At 41.8% G+C, this 27,515-nt stretch overlaps 1 protein-coding gene across 3 annotated transcripts in view; it reads right to left on the minus strand.

The window, feature by feature from the left end:
• The window catches only part of EYA2 (EYA transcriptional coactivator and phosphatase 2), an 87,382-nt gene that overhangs the window by 39,051 nt on the left and 20,816 nt on the right, over positions 1–27,515 (minus strand). For 2 of the 3 annotated variants that reach the window (XM_088174961.1, XM_088174962.1), the window contains 5 exons: positions 9,661–9,779; positions 7,022–7,069; positions 6,035–6,083; positions 5,289–5,431; positions 2,276–2,389 (listed from right to left, as the gene is read on the minus strand). In XM_088174961.1, coding sequence (XP_088031087.1) covers positions 2,276–2,389; positions 5,289–5,431; positions 6,035–6,083; positions 7,022–7,069; positions 9,661–9,779 — 473 coding nt within the window. Of the gene's footprint in view, positions 1–2,275; positions 2,390–5,288; positions 5,432–6,034; positions 6,084–7,021; positions 7,070–9,660; positions 9,780–27,515 lie in introns of those variants that run through there. The other variant, XM_014888950.2, reaches the window with a different exon arrangement.

Consider the following 27,515-nt stretch of genomic DNA (forward strand, 5'->3'; position numbering starts at 1 on the left):
CACAGAGGGAACAAACCAGCACCAACCACGCTGGCACTTACTGAAGGACAGCATTTGTCCCAGAGCCCTGGCAGACAAAAGTTTGCCACCCAAGAGGCTGTCTGCTCCTTGGTGAGGGGTGTAACACCCACAGTGGGCACGTGTTTGCTGCTGTAACTCACATCTGAGGGGACAGTGAGGAGCAATCACGAGGGCTGAGCAATCTGCCCACCCACCCTCACCCACACACGGGACCATTGTGTTGCTCTGGGAGCTGGTCCTCAGTGGAGGCAAACAATACAAACTTATTTCACTTCTGTACCTGAGCTACGAACACCTTACAATACCTGCAGAGAACAGCTTAAAAAAGAAATTTTTTCCCTTGCACTTTGTAATAGAAAACTGAGCAGCAGCTGGAGTTTTCATGCTGAGCCCCTGACCATCACCCCCTTCATGATCTCTCTTCCCATATGATGCAAAAAACATTTTGTCTTTGAACTGGGAGATAGAAGCTTGACTGTTAAAGCCCCCCAGCATATTTTCATAAAAATATCTCGATAGAAGTTTGCCCTTTTCAGCTGGTTTAGCCCATCACAGCCAGGCCCCTGTGGTCCTGGAGCTGGGTGGGACAGGGAGGGATGCTGTGGCGTGGGAAAGCCCTGAGCCCACATTCCTGGGAGCACTCAGCACAGGAAGGCTCCTGGCTGCTCACTCAAACCTCTCACTAGCACTCTGCAAGGTAAATAAACCATACAGCCAGGGAGTGCAGACTGCTCCTCTCACAAGGGGAAGGGTGGAAATATTTGTTTACAGGAAGACACATTTACTCCTGCTCCCTGTGCCTTGGAGTAAGCACCTGCCCCTTGCAGAAACTGTTTTCCCCGATTTTCTTTTGCATTAAAGGCTTACTGAGCTGGCTGAAATGATCTTCCTGGAAGAAATATCTGAAAAGAAGTGATTTTACCTAAGAGCAGAGCATGGCCCTGGGGCACATTCATGCTCACACACAGCCTGGTGTGCACAGCTCACGGCTGTGCCGCTGCTCTTTGCAAGTGTAACTTTTTCAAGCCCTGATGCACAAAATCTGCTTGTCTAAACCTCTTGACTGAACAATGGGAGCACCTTCAAAACTTCAGTCCTAGTCAAGAGTCTGCCTTCAAAACAGCAAATGTGGAAGTAGGACAGGTGAAACCTCTAGGAGTCCAGGTGACAAAAGCCCCCAAACCCATGGGCTTCTTCTTCTTTTTTTTTCTTTGGTTCCACATCCAACACAGGTTTTTTCAGCATGTACTATAAGGTATTCAAGCCCCAAAAACCACCTTAGTGTTGGAGATAACGTGCTCTGACAAAACCAGCAGGTGAAGTCTCAGCCAGGGTCAACTCTTACCCTTCAGCTTTCTTAGATAATATCTGGAATAAAATGGATTTTACCTTGTTTTCCCTGTTTTCATAACTGTTTAGGATTTTAGTAGCTCTCAGACTTAAAATAAAAGTGTATAAAATACATGTGTATGTCCACCTTTCACTTTCAGGACTGAGAAGAATTTAGAGAATTACAAGACATTTTTGCAAGGGGGACAACAAAGTATAATGTCACAAAAGGCCTTTTGCATAAAACCCTCAACAATACCAAAAAGCAGAGTGATAGACTTGATCTCTCTCCCCTTCCACAGCTTCTACAAGAGTTTGGGAAAGCCCTGCAATTCCTTTTTAGTTTTCCAACCCTTGGAAAGTCTCAGAGGGATAAACAAAGTCAATGCAGATCTTTATCCTCTTGTACATTCGTCTCTCCTCAAGCAGAGTAATTCTCATTTTTCTTAGTATCAAATAATTAGGCTGTTAAAAAAATAATAGTAGGGAGAATATGCAGCAGTTTAAGCACAGAGCAGTTTGTTCAGGCCAGCATAAGGCAGAGAGAAGCATAATAGTGACAGGGCTGTTTGCATGAAGTGTAAAACCACCTTTGTTTTGCTTCCATCAGAATGCAGAAACTCACACCAACACAACAATCCCAGGCATGCAGTCACAGAACTAATCAAGAAAAAGAAAACACAGTTTCTGCAGAAAGACAAAGCAGATATTGATCACAGGTGAGATTCTGCTAGGACATCATACCGTTAAACCAGGTCCCTCAGCCAGAAATCAACACTTTGATGAGCAAAGCAGAGACTCAGCCCCTTGGCTGTGCTGCCTGCCTGCAGCCCCCAGCTTTCCCCAGCAATGGCAGGAGGAGAATTGGTGCAGGATGGGGCTGGCAGTGCCCCCAGCTCCCCTGGCAGCCCCGAGCCCCACTCACCGTGCATCTGGTACGAGTAGGGTGCCTGTCCTGCCGGGCTGCTGAAGCTGGAACCATAGCTGAGAAATCCACTCTGGCCTGGAGAGTGGCTCAGGCTGTCCTCTGTTTTAATGCCTTCGGGGTGCACAGTGGGAACCAAGAGCAAAACATGAGTGCTTGTCATATGGAGATGTAAAAAAAAGCAAGTGTAGGAATTAACAAATTTTCAGCTGGATTTTAACCTAATAAAGTCTCTTTTTTTACACTTTCTTTTACACACACACTAACACACATATATACAAATAAAATACAAATATAAATAAACTATAAATAAAAATATAAATATATATATATGTGTATATATATATATGTATATATATGCGTGTTTAATTCTTTCCATTACCCAAACAGGTCTCCTAACAGCGAAACAAATTCATCACAAATTTGAGTCAGTTACATCCTGTATCCACACCCAAATGCACTTTTGTTAAGATGGGTAAACAACCATGAATAATAATGTTTTCAAAAACAATTTCTGAACATGTAGTTTTGCTATAGAATTGAAGAAACTCACTGACACATAAACTTCCTGAAGAGTTATCAGATGCAAGCAATGATTAACAATGGAACAGGACCTTCAGCAAAATAACCTCAAGATTTCTGTTCTCAAATGAGTTATTTTTTACTTGCATTGTATTTTCAGCTTTGGTATCAAAACATTTATTGGCAAGTCCTACAGGAGGGTTATCATCCACTCACTTGGATATAACATACAGTTCAGGAACAATAGGTAAGCCCTGAAGCCACGAAAATCTTTTCATTTCTAAAACCAGGCAATTAAACTGACAATTTACAGGAGGAACAGCAATAGCTGAATTAAACATTGCAAGATGAAACCCTTGCTGGTAATGAAAGGAGTTGATATTTTATTCTGAGATGCTGCTGAGATTGTACAGCTGTATTATTAAAATAAACAGCTCAAAGGTGCAACATATTATGAACCCTTTGGGCGTGATCCTTCCCTCCTTTGCATCCTATTTGCAAAACAAAAGATGGCCATTGGACACTCCCTGGGTGCTGGGATTAAACAAAGACCCTGCTGATGTCTGGGCCTTAGATTTACACACTTTCCACGCTGTTGTCATCCTTCAGCACTTGCAGGCAAACCTGTCTACAAGTTGAATTCAGGTGCCTTTCCCCAAACATGCTCCTTTCTAGCTTAACTAGAAGCAGCAAGTCTGTGCTTGCTCATGTTTGGAATAAGTTCTCCCAGATAATGTTTTCTCTAATAGAAATCCCTTATTATAGCTTTAGGTGAGAAGAACTGCGATGGAGTTTGAGCACAAGCTCGTAACAAGATGACTGTGAAAGGCAGGAAGTTTATTTGGACAGTGAGGGGACAAGTGCCACCTCCCCAGCAGTGAAGTGGCTTCATCACTGCTGGGGAAGAGAAGTGTGTGCAGAGAAGCTCCTCTTCCCAACACCCCTTTTCTATTCCATCAGCACTCCACAGCCCAGAATTCAACCTACCCATCCCAGCTACAATTCATCTTCAGCGAATGAGCCTCTTTGGAAGCCTAAAAATTGTTGTCAGACAGCAAAGTAACTTAGCACCAAATTAATTTCCACACAATGTTTTGTTTTGTCTAGAAGCTGGCCGAGTTTTATTTTTTTGTGCCTAAAAACAATACTGCTTCATTGTTCTTGGTTGTCAGCCAGGTGGAGTTTTTCATACACTGTGCTGAGTATCTTAGAGAGGGTGTAGGGGCTGGGGGAGGGAAATCACTGCTCAAGGATGCTAAGAGGTCACCCACAGGATTTATAAGCAGCATATGGGCCTGACACATGTATGCCCTAAAGCCTCTAGGCAGTAGCAAATGGCTCTACTTTCACCTGCTCTAACAGGACAACTGTTCAGAGTTTTCCTTGGAAGTCAGCCAGCTGATGCAAACACACAAATAGCTCCAGGAAAGGGTCTCAAAACATTCCTCTCATCATCCTGGTAGAGCTTTGGCTCTGCCAAGGCCACTTCCTCAGCCTTCCAGAGTGCTGCACTAAATTTCCCTTCAGTAAAAGCTCTGTCTGTATGAAAACCTCTTTTGGGAAGAGATACTGTATTTGCCAATTAAACAAAGGTGTTTAAGAGTACAAGAGAAAACAGGAATGGAAACAAAACTATTTTAATGGTGCAAGACTCAGCCCTCATGGGAGCAACCAGAAGCAAGAAGCCCAAATCTTTCTGTTAAAGAGCTGTAGCTAAATAAGAGCAACATCTCTTTGGTCTTTAGGAGTGGAAAGAACTTTCAGCTTCCTCAAGAGCTCAGTATTCCCATGCAGAGCTTGAGGACACTTAAGGCTTGGTTTAGCAGGCATTCCTCTGTCAGAAGTGCTGGTTTAATTAGTTCCCTGTGCGAATCCCCCAGCTGCTCCTGTCTCCCCACAGCTGCTGGCAAGGCTGTGCAGAAAAGCAGGGAACAAAGCTGACTGGGGTTAGAAATGTTGATTGCACATATAGCCAAAAAACGTCCATTTAAACACAAACTGTCTTCCAAAACCAAGGTACTGTGTAACATCTCACCCACGCCTTATTCTGCCCTGCATTTTGGTTCTTCTGTAATAATATACACAAAAAAATTCTCAAAGTGGTTTGTGTTATTGGAACTTCAGGAAGAATCAAGGATGGCAAAGTGTAGTTTTCATAAATGTTGTATTTACTGTACTTTGTCTTGACAGTGAATCATGGGAACACTCATGAGCTACTACTCCTAAGTGGCACATCCTACTGAACATGAATTTCCCATGGTCTACTGCTGACTGGCTCCAAACTTACCTAGTCTGCAAAAACATAGCCCATGATATGAAAAGCTGATAGGTTTAAGGCTGATATAGTTCAAAGTAAACCTAACATTTTTAAAGTCACACTTTCCTCTAAGCCTAAGAAGACAACGTCGCTGAGACACAAATGCCACTTCACTCTAAGGCTGAAAGACTCCCAATCTATTTTTCCAGCAGCAGGAGGACTCAGAGTACTCACTGTAGGAGGGGATCCCGTAGGGCTGCCCTGGGGGAGGATAGGCAGTGTAGGCAGCAGCCTGCTGGATTCCCGTGCTGTACTGAGCCTGTCCATACGCTGCCATGGTGGGGAAGGATGGCACTGTCACTATGTGAGGATAATGTCTATGCAGAATGAGAAAACAGAAGGGGTTAAGGCAATAGTTACTGTACATCATCTCCCAGAGCACAAGCAGAACAGTTGTAGACATCTTGCTAAAATAACATTCAACACAGGATGCTGGATGTTTTGGGAACTTGGGATTGACTGGACCAGAGCAGAAGTTTGTTTTATGAACTATCAGATTAAGCCACCTAAATTCATGGCAACTTTAAGACGGGGCAAAATATATGCAAGTTAAAAAAATAAAATAAAATCAACACTGTTTTTTCATGCTTCATTTTGAGTGTTCCAGTCAAGTGAGTGCAATGGGAAACCTCAGACATTTCGACACATCCCCTCTGTGGTCACTCATAAACACAACAATATTCAAACTGATAAGGTTTGGATACCCAGGAGTACAAAAACACAGTTCACAGTACCTCAAACCTTATTTCACTCCATATCCAAGAAGATTAAGAACCAGCTACCTCACTGTGCCAGAGATGTGTGGGGGAACAGGTGGATGGGCTTAGGGCAGATGTTTTTTGAGGTGACAGAAGTCTGCACAAAATGGCTGTTCAGCAAAACACAGATTTGAAATTACAGCACTTGGCACGAGCACTCACTTCGTGGTGTACAGATGGAGAGGACACTGTGGTGCTGCTTTGCTGCTGCCTGGAAAACAAAATTAAAGACTCTTAGATTTTCATCGTGTTCTGTTCGATGGCCAAGCGGATACAATGTTTTTAACACTGCAGGTTTGAGAAAAATATACAGGAATCAAAAGACTTTTTATTTTTAAGTTAATATTCCCAAATTGAGGTAGAAAAGAGAGATATTCTCTGCTTAACAACAAGCATAGATTTAGTTTTTAATTGAGGGTAGTACCAGTTGATTGAACTACCAGTTTCTTCTTCTCCTGGGACTGATATCAGTTGTGAAGCTGGGCTTTGAAGCAATGACTCATATGCTAAAGGCTATAAAAGCCAAGACTATGATTGCTGAAGTGATTTAAGCTCACTTCACATTTTGATCTTTTGCTTTTTTTGGTACTCTTCTAGACCATGACTCACTTTCTTTAATGTCCATTAAAATATATCAAATAATAGTAAATATTAAAAATACATCATCGTAAATCTCCTTAATTTGAATTTTTAAACTATAACATACCTTATTGAACTACCAGCAATCAAAAAATTAGATCAGTAGAAAAGCTATCCTACAAGTGATATGTGCAAGATGCCTTCTAATGGACCAAACAGTTGTGTGCTGTAACACTACCAAAGAAAAATGTGCCATCAGCTCCATTCAGAGATAAAATTACATTTACCTAATTAAAAATTTAAAAAACCCCAAAACCAACCAACCAACCAAAACTAAATTAAAATCTGCGAGTTGTACTGAAAACATCATACCAAAATACCATCATTTTCAAGTTGCCTTCACTGTGCCATCCAGACTTTGGTGCCCAGCTCCTGGCTGGAGCTGTCATTAATTCAGCTCTGTAAATGCCAGAACACTCTCACAATCATCAATAATGACAAGGCAGAAGTGATTCGGCCTCTGTGTCTCCTGGCTGCACCAATGCACACCCCAGACTCACACACACCCACCTTCAGTGACCAAAACAGCACAACTTCCTCTGTTCACACATTGGTCAGCTGGCAAATTAAACATTTAAACCGTTTTTCATTTCATGAAATATGCAAGTACATATAAAGTCTAAATACATGCAAATAGTCCTGTGGGTTTGGGTAATTTGTGCTGTAAACATGGACAGAATGACCAAAGAGATCCAACATGCTCACATCTGAAATGTTTGTTCATCCTGATTTACATCTCTCTTTTTCACAACATTTTACATGGCTTGATCATTTTACACTTTAACATGGAGATTACACCAAACTATTTTTAAAAACACTGCCATTTCATCTGGTAACTTTTGAGACTAAATTTCAATAAAAATTGCATCATCATGAGTTCTTACTGAAAATATTAATTACTAGGAATCATTCATTTTTTAGAAAGTTAATTTATGTAATTAATGGTGAAACCTATACAGGACTAATCACTAACAGGATCACCCTAATCACTGACAGAAACAAAACCAGAAAAACTCTTTTTTTCAAACTCCTGCAACCCTCCAACACCTTAGAAAAGTAAAACCCACCTGCAACCCTACCTTGCTTTCTGTACCTATAAAATGTGGTAAAGTAAAACCATTTCCCAAGCAACAGGCAGAGATGTTTGGTTTAAAACACTGACATAGGACGGTGTTACACAAATGCACATATTATTGACAAAGAAAAATGTTATACAAATATATCTATTCACTTACACATCCATAGAAAAAAGACTGAGTTTAAATCCAATACTGGGCTTACCTGAGTCACCGTCAAACTCATTATGAAAAATTTGCTTTGACTTACCTGAAAGACAACAGTTTAGAAAATTAGATTTTCAGACTGTGAAAACAAGAACTACACCATTTGTCTGTCCCTCATTACCAAACAGAACTGCACTGAAGAAATACGCATTTTAAAATGAATTTCTTTAATTCTTAATGGCTTTTACATCAAAAATTCAGCAGAACAGTTTGAACACAAGCCTCATTTCTTTTCTCTGTGAAAACCACAGCTTCAATTTTTTTTTTATTTTGGTACAGAGTAAGTAAGTTTGCCAAGAATACCAAGTAGGAATTTACTGCGTGTGAATATGCAATATGCTACTGTCACTGACAAGAAAAGGCAAAGTTGATCCTACAGGCAAAATGTGCACTTGAAAATTATATTGATATAACTGCACATCTCATGACAAGCACTCATGAAAAGAACAGCTACATGGACATCTAAATGAGTAAGTACAATGATTAGACTTGCTAAATTTAATACTTCATGTGTAATACAGAGCATAAATTTCTGTGCATTTATTACATTAAGAGCTCTGTCAGTCTGAGAATTTTCAAAAACACAAGCCTTTTCCTGTTCTTCAAATTAACCAGAAGTATTTTCAAGGGAAAGAGCACAATCTTGGTAGCACAGGGGATCATTCTGTAGAAAAAACACCATAATATTTCTATAAGAAACAAATCAACCTGAGCTGTCACTGGCAAACTGGGGTCCAAGGTACAGCTCCTGTGTTGGCTCTTATTTATATCACATAACAAAAAACAGTTCCTGCACCAAGATGTTTACAAAATGATGTACCCAAAAATCATTTCTAGCTCTAATCTCTTCTGCAAACAGGAACATTTAAAAGGATGTTTCCTTTAGGCTGTTATTCCTTGCACTGCTCCTGTAAATAGGCAGTCAGGACGGGCGTGATTTAACCACGCCATTCCTAATGCCTGAGCAAACATGCAAACAAAACATCTCCTGGGCTCCTAAGAGCCCATAAATGAAGGGTTAAACATACTCCTAAAACATAATAGCCAGTGCCTTTTCCTAACTCCCCTCTAACAGGAAGGCTGACAGATCCTGACCGCAGCAAACAATAGCTGGGATTGTACTAGCAAGAACTAGTTCAGCTGCATCACTTGCCAATAATTTTTTTAGCAGATTTAACATTCTTCTGTTTCCTTTGCTTGAACAGTATGATGGGGCAGGGGGGGAGAAGGAGGAGAGCAGATAAATTTCCACCAGAGCCTCAACCACTGAAAGAATTTGTCCCTGGTACCTGCCAAATGTGAAACTGCAGAGCAGAGGCCAGCAGGGCTAAGGATTTGGGGATGGCAGCAGTGGTCTCAGAGCAATGCAAACTGGGGCACAGAGCTGCTCTGGCAAGAGGTTTTCAGGCTGCTCAAATTCTGGGCCTGGGAGCCCCCACAGCCCCCACCTTCACAGCAGCACAGCCACCAAAGCCCAGGGCTCACACCACCACTGGGGCTCCAGCAAAAACTACCAGGTCTACACAAAATAAGGTTTACACCTGCAATTCTGCCAGTGAACAGAACTCTACACATGCATGTGTGTAAATGCAGGCACCAACTATGCACAGATATATATTTACATATGAAATATTTCTATTCCATTTGCATTCAAGCCATTGTGGAACTAAAGGAATCAACCACAATTGGTGAGTCCACCAAAAAGAAAAAAAAAAAAAAAAACAAATCTCAAAAATCTCAGTTGCTCACTATACTGTAGAACTAACTGCCAGAAGCAGAGGCCTTGCAGTGGCCAGCTCCCTTTGGTCACATATATTGATATATATTATGCTAAAGCAGCAAAGAGCAAGCAGAAGAGCAGCCTACCTTCTATGTCATCTGGAGCCGTGGCATAAATGTGAGAAAGGTTAAGCTTCAGTCTGTCAGGGCACTCTCTATTTACAGTCAGACTGGGTGATATCACTAGATCTAGCATTTCCTTATACCTGAAGGAAAACAAAGGAAAAATACAATTTATTCATTAATTATGCATGCTTACTAATGATTCAATTTTTTTTCCCTAAGAGTATAAATATTAAAGCTGATTACCTAAACCCAGGCTTCATATAAATTCCACATAATAACATTCACTAAAGTTTTCATCAAAGGGAAATGCTGAATTAAAATGCAGTACTTGCTTCCTTGGAGATTACACCCATCTGATTAATGATTTCCCTTTCTTTCTGGATTTTGCCATACAAAAACTAAATTCCTGATCTCTCATATGCCATCAAAGGAAGAATGCACACACCAGTGTCCAGTGAGGCTGCAGAGCAGACTGTAACAGGCTGAAAATGAAGCTGAGGGCAGTTAAGATCATTATCGAGTCTTACAAGGTAATAAAGTTAGTACTGGTGACAGGATCAGTTTTCCAGGGGACACCCAAACCAGGCACCCAACGACAATGTCCTGGCCATTAGGTGGCAGTGACACAAGGACAATCCCTTTCACATGAGCAACTTTATCTGATGCAACCAAAAAATTCAAATTAACAACATCTAGGACTTATATCTCTGAAGAAAAACATAATTCTTCACGTGTGCACAAGACCTATAGCACCATGAAAGTTTACAACCTCTGCATTATATAAACAGTCCAGAAAGGAGGACTAAATCATTATTTCAGACCTTATGTATAAAATCAATAGGTCTATTCATGTACACACCACCATTTTCAGTTCATGTGCCTACCTGCAGCTAAAGACCTTTTCAGCTGCTTGCTTCCCTTGGAAGGGTTGGATGTTTTGGATGGTACAAAATGTGTCATTAAGTGCACAGATTTACACACCTGTGTTTGCAAGCTTTGGTGAAGACAACGGGGTGAGTACAATAAGGTTTGTTACACTGGATACCTGCACAACTCCTCCTATGCAAGGCAGGTTTCCTTGAAACCTTTACTCCCATAATATTCCCCCCTTGTTCCCTGTGCAACCAATGCCTGTGTCTAGAACTGAAGAACCCACCAGGCAAGAAAAACCTGGAGCTAAATTTCTCAATTAATTGTCTTTTTATCTTTTTAAATGCACACAATGCAATGGAAACCTATTTGAATTTTCCAAGACTAAACTTGCAGCTTTTGGTTCAAGGCCAGAACAGATGCTGAGCAGAGAACCCAAAGATTCTGTGCTGTTCTTTTCTTCCCATGGCCACACAGAGCACAGCCCCAGTTCAGTTCCCTGGAAGTCACTGGGTGGAATTAGGGCTGTTAGGGGAAAGCATCACTGTGCTCTTGGGCAGAGCAGGAGCTGATGGGGGACAGGGGATTCAGTGGTGAGTGGATCCTGGCTGCAGCTTGCTCAGGCTCCCCTTCCCTCACCACTGAACGTGGTGCCAAGGCAGCTGGCACATCCCTGAGCTGGGCTGTGCAGGTGCCATGGCAGCACCTGGCTGGCAACAATCCACAGCACACCGAAAACATCCCAGAGAAAGCAGCACATAAAGCTGAGATCTTCAGGCTTCTGCAATATCAATCTTTGTGCTTCTGGGAGAAGCCAAGAGGTTTGTTTTGATTTTCTGTTTAAATACCCCTGTATGGCTTTACCAGCTTTGAGAAACAGAAAACCACATACTTTTTATCTGAACCTCCTCCATCTCTTTTATAAAACCTGCTAGTCCCTGTGAGGGAGGGCAAGTATTGTTAAGAACAAGCACAGACCAGATCATTTCACCTGTAACTAAAGAGCAAAGACCAAAGCTAAATTCATTTTCACTCTCTCACCCAATATCTGCCCAGATAGAAAAAACATGAAGCCTCTGAGAATTCACAGAACTACCAAAAATATGAATGAAAAGGCATAATCATGTACAGTGTCCACACCCCCAATCCTCCTCTCTCCAGGTGGGATCTGGGATCTGTCTGCCTCCCTTGGAAACCCATGTGGGTCTCTCATCACCAACACAGCCTCAATTCCAGAGGCTGGGAAAGGCTTCCCAAGTTTGTGCCATGAGTGACCTTATGAATGACCAGTGTGGTAGAAGCACAGTACTCTGGATCCAACACTCGTGTCATCCCTTTGTCCCCAAGTGCTACAGATTTGCTAAGGAAACAAGAGCAGCATAAAAATCAGCCTTGCTCTGCAGCTGCATCTTTGCTGCTAGTGGGTCTCAAAGGGTTCCACCTTCAGATGTGTCCTTGAAAGAGGAGCACAAGTGGCTCCCCCTCCCTGCCTCAGGCACAGCCAAACTGAAAATGCAGATGCACAGAGCCACCAGTTGTGCCCACAGCCAGTGCCCATGCCACCAACAGCGTGGAAACACAACAAGGAGTCAGATGTGTGCAAAAAAATAGTCCCCAGGTGTAAAAAATCCTACCCAAGAGACACAGCCCAGTGACAGAGGTGGAACAACAATCCATGACTCCTCACTCAGCTCAGAACAAAGCTCATGAGAGGCTTCACTCAGCACTGCAGAAGCTCTGCTCTGTCTGGTACCCAAGCACAGACTGCAGGGCAGTAAGGGATGGTCACAACACTTTCCTGCACACTGGCCTTGGGCCAGAGCTTTTTCTCCAGAAATGCCTCATCCCACTCTCTCATGCACAGCCAGGCTGCCACAAAGAAAGGGCTCAGAAGAATTTTGTGGTCCTTCTCAGTGGGGCAGAACAAGGTACAAGCTATGGCTCTCTGAAAAACAGCAGGGTGGGCAGGGGCTTTTTTCCCAGAGGAATTGGTTTATTTAAATCCATTGACACCGAATTAAATTTTGTCTGCATGGCTGAAAAGGTGGGGTTCCATTTTATACAAGCTTTTCCTTTCCACTCTAAGCACCATCTCATTTCTTTTCCCCTGACCTCCTTAGTGCCATCCCTGAGCTGAGGGAAAGCACTGCTGCCCCAGATCCTGTCAAGCTGGGGCTGTTCCACCTTGTTTCTCAGATAACACATGCCCTTCAGCATAATCCAAACCCCCATCATTCATGACACTGCCCAGGCTGTTGCCAAGTGAACAGGAGCAGATGTTTAAAGGGAAATGATCTTTTATAGTGATTAATGGGCTTTAATTACATCATTGTTCAGAGATTTCATTTGCTACTCTCTGCCTGATGATTTTTCTACTGGTTTTGCTCTGTTCACTTTTGTATTCACAAAGTCACATCATATTTTCCTGTATTTATTCTATAACATTTCCCTGTGGTTTTTTTCAGCTCTCCTTTTAGTTTAGAGTATGTCTTAGCTGCATGTACAAACAGGTAACTTTTCACAGAACTGCCTGGCTGGTTGTGCATGTCACGTATGAGTGCTGGTAGTGGCTTTGCCTGTTTTGCACGCACCATTTACTGATTTATTCATGTGCATTGCTTGCCTATGGACTCCTTGACAAGAGTTTCTGAAATTCCAGTTTTAATGATGGCAAGCTACAGAAAATAGTCAAATAGGGCTGGTATTTAACAGAGTAAATGACAAGCTGGAGTGCAACTGATGAAAATATCAGGTCTTTGTTTTCTTTTTAGAGAAAAAACATTTTCTGGCTTAAGCAGCGTACAGTAAATCAGTAATAAAGTTTGCTGAATACGAGCTTTTATTAAAACCAGTGATGGCAGCATCTAGCATGCAGGGCTGACAGACATCTGGAAGAGCTTTTGGCTTCTATAATTAAGAAGAACCTTGTGTGAATTTGTTGCTCAGCTTTTCCATCAGAATCCCCTACTCAAACCCCAGTATTTTGCCCTGAAAGTTAGCCCACAAAATCTCTGCCAAAAGCAGAAACTTTTTTCTAACATTTAGAAAGGAAAAAATAGAAATAAAGGTATTTTTTTTTCAGTCATTATGAAGCTAGGAATGGCAGATTAAACAACTTAAGGTTTCAGATTGTTGACTGAGGTGTTGGGGCAACTGGCAAATCCCATATTCTTTTACAGTGGTTTTGAAGGCAGTGATTCCAGACACCAAGTCAAGATAGTCAAATGTGTGCTGAAGATCAAACTCCTGAGTGATCTCATCTCTCTGCAGCAAAGCACTCAAAAATGGGTGTCCAATGCCATGGAGTGCAGACTGAGCCTGCAAGGTGATGAGAACTCCATGAATGGTTGCTGTAAAGGGTGGAACAGGAAACCACCATGGCACTGTGGGCAGATGGAACCTCAGCACAGCTCTGCCAGCACACAGAAGGCACCAGCAGCAGATCAAGGAGTCTCCTTCCAAAGCCCAGAGCTCTGCTGCTCAGGCAGAACTTAAATCCTCTCTCAGTCTGCTCCCACTTGTTATTAACATCCTCCCCACATCACACCAAAGGAAGCTCAGGACCATTTCCATCCTCCCTTGGAGGCAGTGCACTTGTGCCTGGACGTCTTTTCACTCATCTCCACTCCATTCCTGGGGTGAGAAGACAGAATTCTGGCTTCAAAATGTACCTGAATGCTAGAAAAAACGTTCAAAGGAGAACTTTCAAGGCATTTTCAGCAAATGAGACACTTGGGTAGTATGAGGTAGCAGGGTAAACTCAATGGCCAAGTGATGAAGAGACTTCAGAGTATGTGCAAGGAAGAGCAGTGCATTTTCCCCAAAAGGACAGCAGTCTGCAGGAGGGCATCTGAGCAACAGAAAAGGGCAGTCAGGAGTAAAAGGTACTGTGGAGGACAGGGGGAAAGCTGGCATGGGTGTGGGGAAAAAGGAGAAGAATGAGCTCTGCATCTGTCATCAGTGAAAGGACTGAAGAGTTTGGAGCCCTGCAGGTGAAAAAGACAGAATTCCTCCCCTTGGGAAAAACCTGCCAGATCCTACAGTGGAAAGGACAAGTACTCCAAGGGAGTGAGAAACTGCAAAGTTTGTCCATGAGAGGAGAGATAAATACAGAAATTATGCTCCCTACAACAATCCCATGCAATGATCTTCTCAAGAATTTTTACTTGTGTTTGGATGGAGGCCAAATACAAGCTTAAACCACTAGATCTTCCTAAACACATGCATATGCCAACACAGAGCCCTAGGCAGGAGTGGTACAAGCCAAGTCCTCTGCTTTCAGCTCTGCTGGGAAGGGGAGGAGTAGAGCCAGAGATTGCAGCTGAATTGCAAGAGGAACATTTTTGTCTTGTTTCCGTGACTTTATCTGGTTTTAATTAGTTGATCAACCTCTTTCATCTTTCTACCCTCCTAAAAAATGGTGCAGATTGCTAAGAAATACTTTATGACTCTAGTGGTACTCATCATTAAAAAGATGACAGTCTGATTCCCCAGTTTCTTTAAGAAGTGAATCACATGCAAAAGAAAATGTGAAGATGGCTTTCTCACTCTCTGATTCAGAGAAAACAAAACAAAACCCATCCCAGTCCTAAAAAGTTTGGGTTTAATTCATTTCTAGTAAATACACGATTAATTTTTTTCCCCATACAGATAAAATTTTCAAAAGCACCTGCTATGCCTCATTAATTATCACAGGGAGTTAAAACTTCGACTGTTTTAACTCCATGGGAAGCATTGCAGCTTAGGCAGCACTGCCAGGACATGTGGTAGCAAAATTCTGCTCCCAATTTGACTTTGCTCCCGTACAAAAATAAAGGGATCATTCATAAGCAAAAACAACAGTATTATCTTGCAGCCACCTTCCACATGGTATAATCATAGGGAATCTCCCACACTGAAGATTTTGGCTACTTCTATCCACACATTTCAAAAGCAGAGGAAAGTAATTTCATTTCCTCTGTCAGTACATTCCTCCCCACACTGTTTGGACGTTCTCTCCATCCATAATAGATTCTTTGTTCCATCTCAAAAACTCAAAAATGCTTCAGCAGGTGAAAGCCACGACCCTAATTTCTCTTTTCTAACGAGTCTTAGTTCAGATGTTCCATAAGTACATCTGACAGATGCATGCAGGAAAAGCCTGAGCAGGCACAAAGGCAAAGCTGGGCTGGCATTAATGCTCATGTCCCAGCCTGGCAGAACAGCCTCGGTGACAAGACATCCTTTCAAGGTGACCTGCAGGGCAGATGCCTCGGGCTGTTTATATTCCTGAGAGCTGCTTTTTACTGATGGAAGTGCACAATGAAAGCAGCAGTACTTGTCTGGATTTATCATTGCCCAGCCTGTTCCAGACACAAAAGAGAGAGAACTCCTCACTGCAGCACAGCCCCTGGGCTGGGGGTACAGAGCTGCATGAGCCTCCAGGCCAAGGATGAAACCAAGGGAAACAAGAGAAAAGTTATGTGATAGGAAGGAAAAAATTGGTTTGGGTTAACATTCAAGATTTTCTAATTCTTTTTTTTTTTTTTTTAAGTGTTAATTCTAAAGTGTTAATTCTAAGTTTAAGAAAAATAACTGAGAAAAAATAACAAAATAGACCAATTCTTTCACACTTCTGAAACCACTATTGTTTAAAAATAACCAAAGTATTCCATCAGCTTTAAAATCTTTCCCCACATGGTTTCTGGGTTTTTTTGTTGGTTTTTTTGTTTGTTTTTTTTTTTTCTTTAAATGAGACAGTCTTTTTTATCAAAATTTTACTTTCCCTGGAAGTTTTCTGTCTTTCTCTAACCCATAGACCAGACAGTGAAAACCAGATGAAAATTCCTGTCTCGTGAATTTTTTTGAGCCGCATTCACTTTTTTTTTTTCCCTCATTTTTGGAAGGAAAGTCAGCCTTAAGATTTCTCAGTGCTTGGAACTGGCACAAATAATTGCATGCCTTTTTTCCCTGGAAGTCCTGAATTTCCAGAAGCATTGACTTGCTTCAGCAGGCTTCATCACCTGCTATTCCAGTCTGCTTTTCATTGATTTTTCTTTAAATACACGATTTATTTTTTGGCTCACACCCGTAAAAAAAAAAAAAAAAAAAAAGGTGTCTTCATATAAATAAATGTTTTTCCTCCTCCTAGCAGGGCTCCACTACTGCCTTCTCCAGGTTTTGTTTTTCCTCATCCCCCTGAGCAGACTGAGATGAAAAAGTGGGGTGAGCTGGGCTGGATTCCCCTGCATTTCCTGAGATTAACATGGGAAGATTGAAGGAAAATAGAGCAGGAGGAAGAGCAGAGGAGTTCACAGTAAAGGGGATTCAGGGCACATTAAACCACACAAGACAAGGCACCTTCACCTTTCATTCTGAGGCAGCTTCAAAATTCCAGTGAGCTCCTGATGGATTCACACCACAGACCTTCAGCCTGGCAGCCTGACCAGAAACACATCATGACACTGGTTGGAGTCACTGGGTCTTTTAAAATTCACTTCAACAACAGTATTTCACTTATTCTATGCCAAAATGAGAGTGTAGGATTTTTCACAATGCCTTTTTTTTGGTCTGTTGGATCTATTTGCTAAGTGGAGTAACCCTTGCAAAGATATTATTTTCCAAAGCATAAAATTACTCAGCTCTCTTACTGTGAATAAGCAAGTACCACACAGAACAGAATACACTGATACAGAAACACTATGAGCCTACAGTGATTTGAAATATAAAACTGCATGTGTATGCATACATACAAATGTACATAAATAATCTCTTTCAGCTTCCACATTCCTCTTTGGCATTCACAAGCTTTTTAATTTCATCACACCTCTTCCTATTCAGATCCCCCAGGAATGCAAGGGCTGTATGTGACTGCAGAAAACCACTCCAGCAGCTTCAGCTGCACAGTTTGGAGATCTTAATGCAAAATTTCTGCTTCCAGAGCCAGGGCTTCCCAAACCAAGAGCTGCAGAGTCCAGCTCATGACACTTGTCACTATTTAGACACCTCTTTCCACTTGGAAGAACTGCAATTTTTCTGAAACCACACTTAAATATAAATATATATAATATGAATATAAATATATGAAATGAGAGTTTATTCCCCTCACTCAGTTTTCTGCTTTCTCCTCACATGTCATGGTGAGTAAAGAGCAGCATCTATGTTGGGACATGAAACTCTGGTCTTACCAGGAAAAAACTCATTATTGGGCATGTGTGTTTGCAGGGCCTTACTTTGTAAAACATTTGCATCATCAATACACTGTAACATAAAGCAATTACATAAACAAAACTAAGCATCCAGAAACTACTTCAGCTCTACCATATCAGGATGAAGTGGAGACAATAAATCACTAAACATCACAGAAAAAGAAAATCTGCTTCAAACAGTAGTGGAAAATCACAAATAGAAAACAGAGTTTTCCTTGCTTACCTTGGGCACACCTGCCCAGGCTCCAGTGGCATGACAGAAACTACATTTAGGCAATCATTTTTGTAAACTAACTGTTCAATGGGGCAAGTAATAACTTCCCTGAAACTCTATTTAATGCAGCAGGACAAGACAAATCATCCCAAGTTGCAGAGGGCTTGGGAGGGAAATCTCCTTTCACAGCAAAGAGCTGGAGCTGCAGGGCAGCAGGAATTCTGCCACTGCACAGTTTAAAGCAGGGAAAGCTGGCCATCAGCTGGAATGAGTGCCAAGGGGAAACATTTTCCACGAAGTTTGGAACATTTATACCACCCACATCCTAACAAAAACCTCCTCATTCAAAAGGCAGTGACACACACTGACAAAGCTGCCCCAGCCCTCAGAGTGTGAGCAGCTTGGTCTAATGGAAGGTGTCCCAGCCTGTGGCAGGGGAGCTGGAACAAGATGATCTTTAAGGTCCAACCCAAGCCACTCTAGGATTCCATGAAGTTCCCACAGAAAAATCAATGTATTAGAAAATACTTCCTCATGCTGCTTGCGAGGTAATACTCTGATTAAAATCCACGGGTAACTGTGTGCAAGAAAACGTGGTGCTCACTCACATGGGAACAGTTCTCACAGAGGACACAATGGGATTAATTCTGTCATAGAGAAATAGCAGATCAAACCTGGTCTGAGACTCACAAAACCTGGGCTTTTCTCCCTGCTGTGTCCCTGGTAACTCAGCTGATTGCTGGGCCAGTCCTTTGTGCCACCACTGTGCTTCCTGACCTTTGTGTGTCCTCCCCAGAGAAGCTGCAGGACCAATGTTCCTCTCCTATGCATGTGAAGCATTCACCTGTGCAATGGTGTCCTACTCTGTGAGACCTTCAGGTACTGCACTACTAAACAAACTGCAGTAACAAAAGATACATATGTGTATATATATATATATATATAAAATTTTCCCTAGGGCTGCAGTTTACATTGAAGTAACACTACTGAGTTCTTCAATCGCTACGACATTGGGCAAGTTTCTCAGAACTACATTAAGGTCTCTGTAAAACTGGGAACCACAGTATAAATTGCCAATTAAGGTCTTTTTAGGGGCTGGAAAGTGCTCTGAAATCTTTAGGTGGAGTCTGTTCCACCACTGGAGTATTGATATCCATCCATAAGGACCAACGTGAACATGAGACAGGCAAGGAGGAGGTGAGGCACGAGACCTGTCCTTCAGGACATGTTCTCTCATTCATTTTTGGTCCAAAATCTCTCCATTCCCAGACTATGAGAATTTCTTCACCATTTTAATTTACTTCTCAAACCTGTCAGAGTCCTGCAATGGCTCCAGCAACCCACTAAGAAAGGTAGGGCTGCCCCTTTATAACAGGCCTGTGTCAGCACCTCTGTTCTCAGCCTGTAAAGGAGGAGCACTTGGGGAATAATAATTCAGAAAGAGCTATGGGAAAAGAACTATGAAATGTAAGTTAGCAAAAGGACTTTGGATGTGAGGGAAAAGTCTAACATAACAGTACAGGTGAGGCTGGAGTGAGAATGACGTCCTCTCTCCTTGGTTCAGTCCCTCAAGCCAGACTTTCTCCAAACAGAGAAAACAGCCAAGAGCTGTTGTGTGTGTAGAAGGTTGGAAGAATCTCTGATTGCCTTGTTTTCTTTGTCAATAAAAGAGCAGTGATGGTGATATGACTGTGGCACTTCTGAACAGAACTGCTCTGTTAGTGCTACGATTTATGGAAACACCAGGTTCACAAAGTTTAGCCCAGTCTGTGATCAACAGTGAATTTCTGGCTGGGTCATCTCCAAACCTGTTGAGCCAAACCAGTTAATCCTTATATTATAACAAGAGCTGCCCCCCTCCTTTTGATGCTGCTTAACACTCTCTTGTCCACAAATGCTGCAGGCAAAGCTTGTCCAGCACTGCTGCAGCTGCTGTGAAGGGCACTGCAAATGTAGGTGCTCACTCAATACCATTTAACCCTGAAGCTGCTTCCCAAATGCATGGCCTGGATGAGGAAATCCAGCTGTACTCTGCTACACCTCCCCTGTTTAGATACCAACTAAGTCAGGTTACCAATCTGCATTTAGTGAATATGTGGTTATATAAATCAAATTAATGAACTTGTAACATTCCCTTAGTCACAATCCCTCCTCTTTGAGAAGAGCAGAGGATAGCCCTGGAAGAGAGGCCATCACTCATCTGAACTTCAAGAAGTCATCCTTCCCTCCTCTCCTTCACAGATGTAACTAAAGCCACCTTTTCCCTCTATTTTTGACTTCTAATAAAATAAAAATCAACTGATATTATGAATAATATTTCTGTCGTGAAAGTTGGTTATCTCACTAGTAGGAATACTGAAATGTCTATTTTTTCCCCCTGTATCTAAAACTGGAAGGCTCAGAAGGGACACTCTGAATCAAGAGGTTGGCTGACAGTGGCAATTTATAGATAAAAGTGCGGCAGATTTCTCGTTTTAAAGAGCTGCAGCACAACAGCAGTGAACAAAGTAGCACAGTAATTGCTACTCATCTTGGAAATGTTAGGAGAAAAAAGGACAATAATCAAAAGCAGTGCTTGAGCAAACAGCACTTTGCTACTCATACCAATTAATAGTGTGGGAACAGCCAAGGGGAAAAGGAATCTACTCAGAGCAAATGCTCACCATCTTTTCCGTGGCATTAACTCCATTAATAATTTGTTTCTGTGGGTATTTGAAAGCGAGGCTAAAATAACAACATGGGAATAACAAATGGGACAGCATGATTGACCTTTTATGTTCAGGTGGGCCAAGGTTTGATTTCCCACGAGTTTTGGTGGCACAATAGGCTGAAGTTTTTTTCTTTAAGCCCAGGTGAAAGTCAGCTCATGCCCAAATTCCCAAAGCTGTTGGCTGTTAGGTTTACTTTCAAGAGAGAGGGAAGGAGTTTTTGTAGAGATAACCAGAGGATATTAACAAAGAGGAGCCACAGAGATCCTGCCATCAGTCACTGATGCTCTGCAGGAGAGCATGGTACTGAAAACCCCAAATAAAACAAATGCACCAACCCAATGCCATGCACACAAATGTCCCTGTTTTCCCTTTGCAAAGCATGATCTGATAACGAAAAACACTCCCTGGAAGTGCCATTTTATGATATTAAACAGGCCTCAAATAACAAAGTACAGAGGGACACTGACATTTGAACTGCAGGAGTTTTGTTTTCCATCTTGTTTTGCCCCACTGTGAATATTGCATATGAATAACTGAAATTTTTAAAATCCCTTTTCCTCCTTTCACCATGATGTAATTCAAGTGTTGCACAAGAATAACAATGTAGAGCTACTGCTGCTGGAGCCAAGTTTGGCACCAAGAGAGATTAGGGCTGGCACCAAACACCATGATCTTTAAAACAAATTTGGCAGCCCTAGCTCTTGCCACTGCTGCCATAAACAGCAGTCAGGGCAGTAAATGGAAAAGTGCTGAAAGAGACTGAGTTTGTAACTGGAACAAAGATGCCCATTAGCCAACCACTTAATCTAACACCTTCTCATATATGAAAAGTAAAGAATTTTACAATGGCATGTCAAAATTAGCAGCAGTAGCAGGGACCAAAGTGTAACATAACAGTGCCTTTCATCTGTCCATCACACCAAGCTGAGCCTACAAAACCCACCAGCCAGCTACCTGTCAGCCAGGAGAATTAACATGCACAACTGCAAGTTCCACCAGATTATTCAAAGAAAAATACTTAATCTATACAGGAGCACATCTGTCTCAACAAATTTTCTCCTTCCAGTACTTTTCAGTTACGCTTTCCCTGGAGGACATTTGCTCCTATTCAGTGATGCTGGAACAGTTCTCTGGAAAGAGATGCATATGCGTGTTTTTCTTCTTTAAATGCAGATGGAACAGAGGAGAAATGCAAGGTTTCCTCACCATATCCCTCCTGGCTTGAACTGAAAAAGCGTGGGCTGATTTTCTCTGCTCTATAAATGGAGTCTGATGATTTGTGATGTGGACATCTGCCTGCAACTGGACAGATGCCACCAGCTTATTTCACACAGACAACTAGACAGCCATGTAATAGCAACATCTTTCAATTGCTACTTTTTTTTTTTTAAAAAAAAAACCTCATTACCTAGCAGAAAAACTCCGTATTCCAACCCAAATTTCACTAAATTAAAAAATTCTTTAAGCACCAACTTGCAAATAAGGGACCACCTTCATCTGTCAGATAAAAGTCAGAAGCATGTGTGGTGCTGTAACAGCTTTTTGCCACTTGGTAAGCACTATAACATGCAAAAATATTCAAGGCAGATTTCAAGCAGTAACTTTCATCAATAATACCAACAAGCACTCCTAATGGGGTAGCCAGCATGGTATTTGTGTAGGAAGGCACACAGAAGTTACAGACTCCTTTTGAAGCTTTAAGGTGAAACTTTCCCCCTCACTCCCAAAAATCAAACTAAATGAAAAAACAGGGTCTGATTACTATGACCTAACTTATTTTCTGATGGCTTCAAATTCTTCAAAAACCCAAAAACAAAGGGGAACTTTCAATAGCCACAAGCCATGGCACCTTTTATTAGATGTTCACAGCTTCAGTGACAAAACGAGCATCTTAAAGCCCACTTTGTTTCTCTAACGAGCACTTTCCTGCTATCATATTATACACCACTTACCCTTGGGAGCACCAGTGGAACTCTCAAGAAGCTGCTCTGTGACACAGCTCATCACCTGCGAGGCCACCTGTCAACAGCAACCACTCAAAGCCAATTTGGGACTGCTGGGAACAGGAGGGATCCAAAGCAGCAAGAGTCAACCGTGTCATTGACAGGACTGCAGGGCAGCTCGAGATAATTCCACAGAAAATGGCAGCTCCTAGAGTTCTTTCAGATAATCTTAGAAAAGAGTTTTAGCATCTGTACAGATTAAGAAATCCAGCTGCAAGTAAAAGCCAATTTCCACTGCTTGGACATTTGAGAACAAGCTCACACGTGCCATGGAGAAGGTGACTGCCCTAGACTTAAAACTCAGATTTGAGCTGCAATTTCCCCAGCTTGAAGGCAAATTTCATTCACACACGGGACTTCAAAGGCCCTCACCTTTCCACAGCCCAGAAGAGCAGCCTGACAGCCTGGTTCAACAGTGGATGTGTTTCCTGACATTGGATTAACTTCAGCTCATCACCTTCAGTGTCTCTTCTCTCTGACACTTTTATGGAATAACTTCCACCACAGACAAGAGAATCAAAGTCATTTCCTGCCTCCAGCTACTACAGGATGGCACAGATATGTCCAATTTATTCACAAGCAGCATGCAAAGATGCTCTTGCTGACTCCAACTGTTTGCAGCAATGAGCTACCAGAAAACAAAAAAATAAAATCAACAGTGAAAAATATATTAATGCAGTGCTTGGCTTCCAAAAGAAATAACAGCAGCTCACCTCTTTTTCCCCCATACAGAAAATCTGATAACTAGTGAAAAATAAGGAAAAAGGAGACTGTGCCTAATTTCAGATTGTGTTTTGCTTTTTTTTTTAATTAGTGCATATACAGAAGTAACAAAAATTAGAGCAAAGTATCTGAGCTCAAGCAAGTTACAGTTCTACATTAATTTCCCTTATTCACTAATTAGAGAGACACTAACACAAATAGAACTGCTATTAGAAAAACAATTTACTTCCATTCTTTCGAGTGGAATTGTCAGAAATTACAAATTTGATGCCATGATCCAGTGACCAAGGCTCTCTTAAAGGAGACTTGGATTCAGTTCTGTGTCAGCCACAGGTTTCCTGTCACCAGAGCAGTTGACAAAGCCAGCTCCTATTTAACCTGCTTTCCTCTATCCCTCTCCTCTATAAAACAGCAGTTTCTGCATTTTTCCACTTCTGAGCATGCTGAGCTCAAAATTATGAAGGCAACGTGCTGCACTCAGGTAAATCAGCACAAGGACACGAGGAAGAAAAACATATAAACACCAAAGACAGAAAAGCAGCCCTACACCTACGAAAAATGCCACGAAAGCAGTGTATTTCTGCCTTTTGTTTATCACTGCAGAACGTTTCTCTGCTCCTGGCCCGTGCAGGGAGCAGGCACTGCCTGCATTGCCAGAACCAAACAGAAGCCTGGCTCTCACATTCCTACTCCCTCCTAGACCCCATAATATCCCTCCTCATTCCAGCAGCCAACTTCTGCACGGTTAAACTCTCCCTTTCATCCCCACTGCGCTGTGTAACTCCGGCACCCCAGCTGCTCTGTTCCTGTCTGGTGCCAGGCTTGTGAGGTTTGTCCTGCCACAGGGACCATGACCAGGGCGCTCACCCCTGGGCAGCTGCTGGCTGTCATCACAAAGCCTGCCTGGGTGCCTGCTGCAAAATTTAAGAGTGGAATTGAAATGTCACAACTTAGAGAATTGCCCGGCTTAGTTCAGCTTCTAATCACAAACCAGCACTGGGGGATCATCTCATCTCTTAAAATCCTGCATCCTGCACTTTGAGCGCAGTTCCCGAAGGTTCATAGGGTGCATTTTCAACAGCAGATATTGCAGAGTAAATGGGTGCAAAGATTCCAAACTGCAGGGTCTCACGGGGGAGGACAACACATGCCAGAACCCCCTAAACCAATCTAGGAGATACTTCATTAGTGTTCATGTACCAGTGGGGTGAAAGCTAAGAAAGACAATCATTAAAAAATAACACAAAATAAAAAGAATGTGTGACACAGAAGTAAAAAGTTCCTGGGACGTGGGCTTGAATAAAAGCCTTTTGAAAGGCAATGGAGTAGTACTGAAAAACAATTTCTGAAATATTTCTTTGCACTGGATAAAAAAAAAAAAAAACAAAACAAAAAAAAAAAAACCCCAAACAAAATTCACAAAAACTTCCAGTACAATTTCTAAACAAACAAAACAAGTTTCTGCTAGAATTACACTCCATCTATTTCCCTGTAATTCTTGTGGACTGCCCACAAGAACCTGAGTTTCTGGCTTGTTGGAGAGAAGTTAACAACATCTAATTGAAAAAGGCAACGTTTTCCTTGTCCTGCCACATACCACTTTGCCAGTAAATACGTGGGACAAATAATTTAAAGAGCATGAACACACACCTTAAGGAAAAGTCCAGGTTTTAAGAACAACAGCCTGACAGTGAAACTGTAAGAGTTAAGATTTTTCTCAAAGCTAAGCATATATTTTTCCATGCAAGCAGCTGAATCATGGATATTTTAAAGAATAGTTTATTAAGCACAATATAGCATATCTCCTACTCAGCTCTATAAAATGTGTCCAGTGCTGCACAAAGCATTAAAAAGCATTTAAATCTGGAACTTGCTGGCATCCACTGGCATAGCAGAAGAATTGAGAGAGCTAATCTAACAGCTGTCTGGAAACACAGCAGATTTATATTGAGGGTTTAGTCATTAACTGCAGTTATCTGACTTATACCAGAACACTGAATGAGCAGTGGTGGTCTCTAGATTAATGCAATGTATGGCAACCCCAAAATACAGTCCTGGCTCCAGGATGCTGAAATTAATTGCTTTGCTTCTTAGTGGAAGCATTCCAGACTGGTTAATAAAAAACTGGAGTTAAAAAAAAAAAAAGCTAAATAAAGGCTATATACAAGTCAGTTTATGAAATATCTATACACAGAATGGATTTATTAGTATTCTGCATTGCTATAGAAATGAATTTGTAGGCTACACACAGAAACTGAAAAATTGGCATGATTTAACAGCCCAACACTTCTTTTGGTTCCTGGTATGCATTTGTATTTATTTTTTAAAGGGAATAGGAGATAACATCAGAGAAGTGGAGGGATAAACAGCATCCTTAGCTGTATGGAAACTTACATCTAAGTATGCATTTGAGACTGCACTGTATTGCAAATATTGATAATTGTGGTAGAATTCAAATATCAAGTTTGGTGAATTCAAGGGAAACACATTTGCATGAATACCACAAGAACCTATTAGTAAATGAGCAAATAAATGAAATTCTAGAAAGGCTGGCAAAATTACCCTTGGTTGCACCAAAACTTTGGGTTCATGCCAAGAAAAGCTCTTTGGTTTTTGACATGAGTACTCAGGTGGGTGGAATTCCAAGGGAACTTCACTCCAAAAAGAGATTTTTCCTGTGGCACCTCCTAAGAGCTCCACTCCTCCTGATGCCCATGTGCTCTCCAGGGCTGGAGGACAGCTGAGCTGTAACACACTTGGGAGGCAACTGGAAAACCTCCTGGGGATAATTCTTGTGAGGAGTGACACTGGAGGTATCAGAAGCAGAAATCACACTCTGCCAACAGCAAGGCAACTTGCTAAGAAGCTTCTCACTGTCATTTTGTTTAAGACTTTAAAGACTGATATTTTTAAAGACTGCTATCAAGGACAACACTGAGGTAATGTGAAAGCTGAGCCTGACTTCTCCTCTCCACCTCCCATCTCCCAGGCCCTTCTCCCTGCAGTTTATTTGGCAGAGAGGCGTTGCACAGAGTCTCATCCAACATTGCTACCCCAGCGTTCCTGAACATGATTAATTTGCTAAGGATACAAATCTCCAAACAGCACGTTAGTCCTGCTGATGATTTATGAAATGCCAGAGATCATTCTCTCACCAGCGATAAGCTCTTTCAAGCTCGTGGTTTTCTATGAAACCTCTTGCAATTTAATTTCTAAGGCCATTCTCGACTCTGCATCACTCCCAGACAGGGCAGGGGCAGAGCTGCAGCAAGGATTTCTGTAATGAACTGCAGGTTATGTATACACACAATTAAAATAGAGGGTCAGATTATGAATTCTTGCATAGTCCCATATGTAAAAAGCCCAGAGTGTGCTTTGGAGCAGAGACAAGCTTCACTAGGCAAACACTCTGTTTGGGCTGTTCTCCTCCCAGGATGCAAATGCTCACCAGCAGTTGCAAAATTAGGAATGTTTCCTTTTCTCAACTGCTCAAAATATTGTCCTTGGCACCCCAACGGCCTGAGATACAAGAGTAAGGAATACAAATACAGTCTCAGAAACTTCAGTAGTTTTTCACATTTCTTTACCAGATATTGCTATTGCTGTACAACCCACCTGAAACCCACAATACCCCAAGAGTTACTTGAATCCCAGCACCCTCTTGACCAGAAGACACTGGTGATACCCAACTGCCATCAGCTATGATTTTATCCCTTTGATCAATGACATACAGATTATGCTTTTCTTTTACAAGCAACATTTGCAGTCAGCTTGAGTTTCCTTGTGTTCATTCTCCACATTTATGCAGACTGTAAGTTATTTTTACCTATGTGAAATAACCACAGATAGCTGAAATTATTTAAGATATGAGATCTTCCCTACGACCAGCCAAGAATCCTACAGCTGCTCTTTTTGTTCTGACAAGTTAGCCCTTGCTCAACAAAAACACTTCCAAACTGGAATAATTGGGGTTGATAGGACAGTTTTGGAACTTTTCATGAATCTTAAGGGCTGGCATTAGCTATTAATTCCTGTAACAGTGGGCTACCATGAGACACCTCTGCTGAGTGCCATTTGTTTTCCCCTTGCTGCCTTCCCAAAGTGTGCTGTGTTTCCAAAGGCTGCAGTTCCCTCTCTCCCCAGTGCATTTTCTGCTCTCCAGTATGGG

The sequence above is a fragment of the Sturnus vulgaris genome, chromosome 17 (genome assembly GCF_052056855.1).
Source record: "Sturnus vulgaris isolate bStuVul1 chromosome 17, bStuVul1.hap1, whole genome shotgun sequence".
In the NCBI taxonomy this organism is placed as follows: Eukaryota; Metazoa; Chordata; class Aves; order Passeriformes; family Sturnidae; genus Sturnus; species Sturnus vulgaris.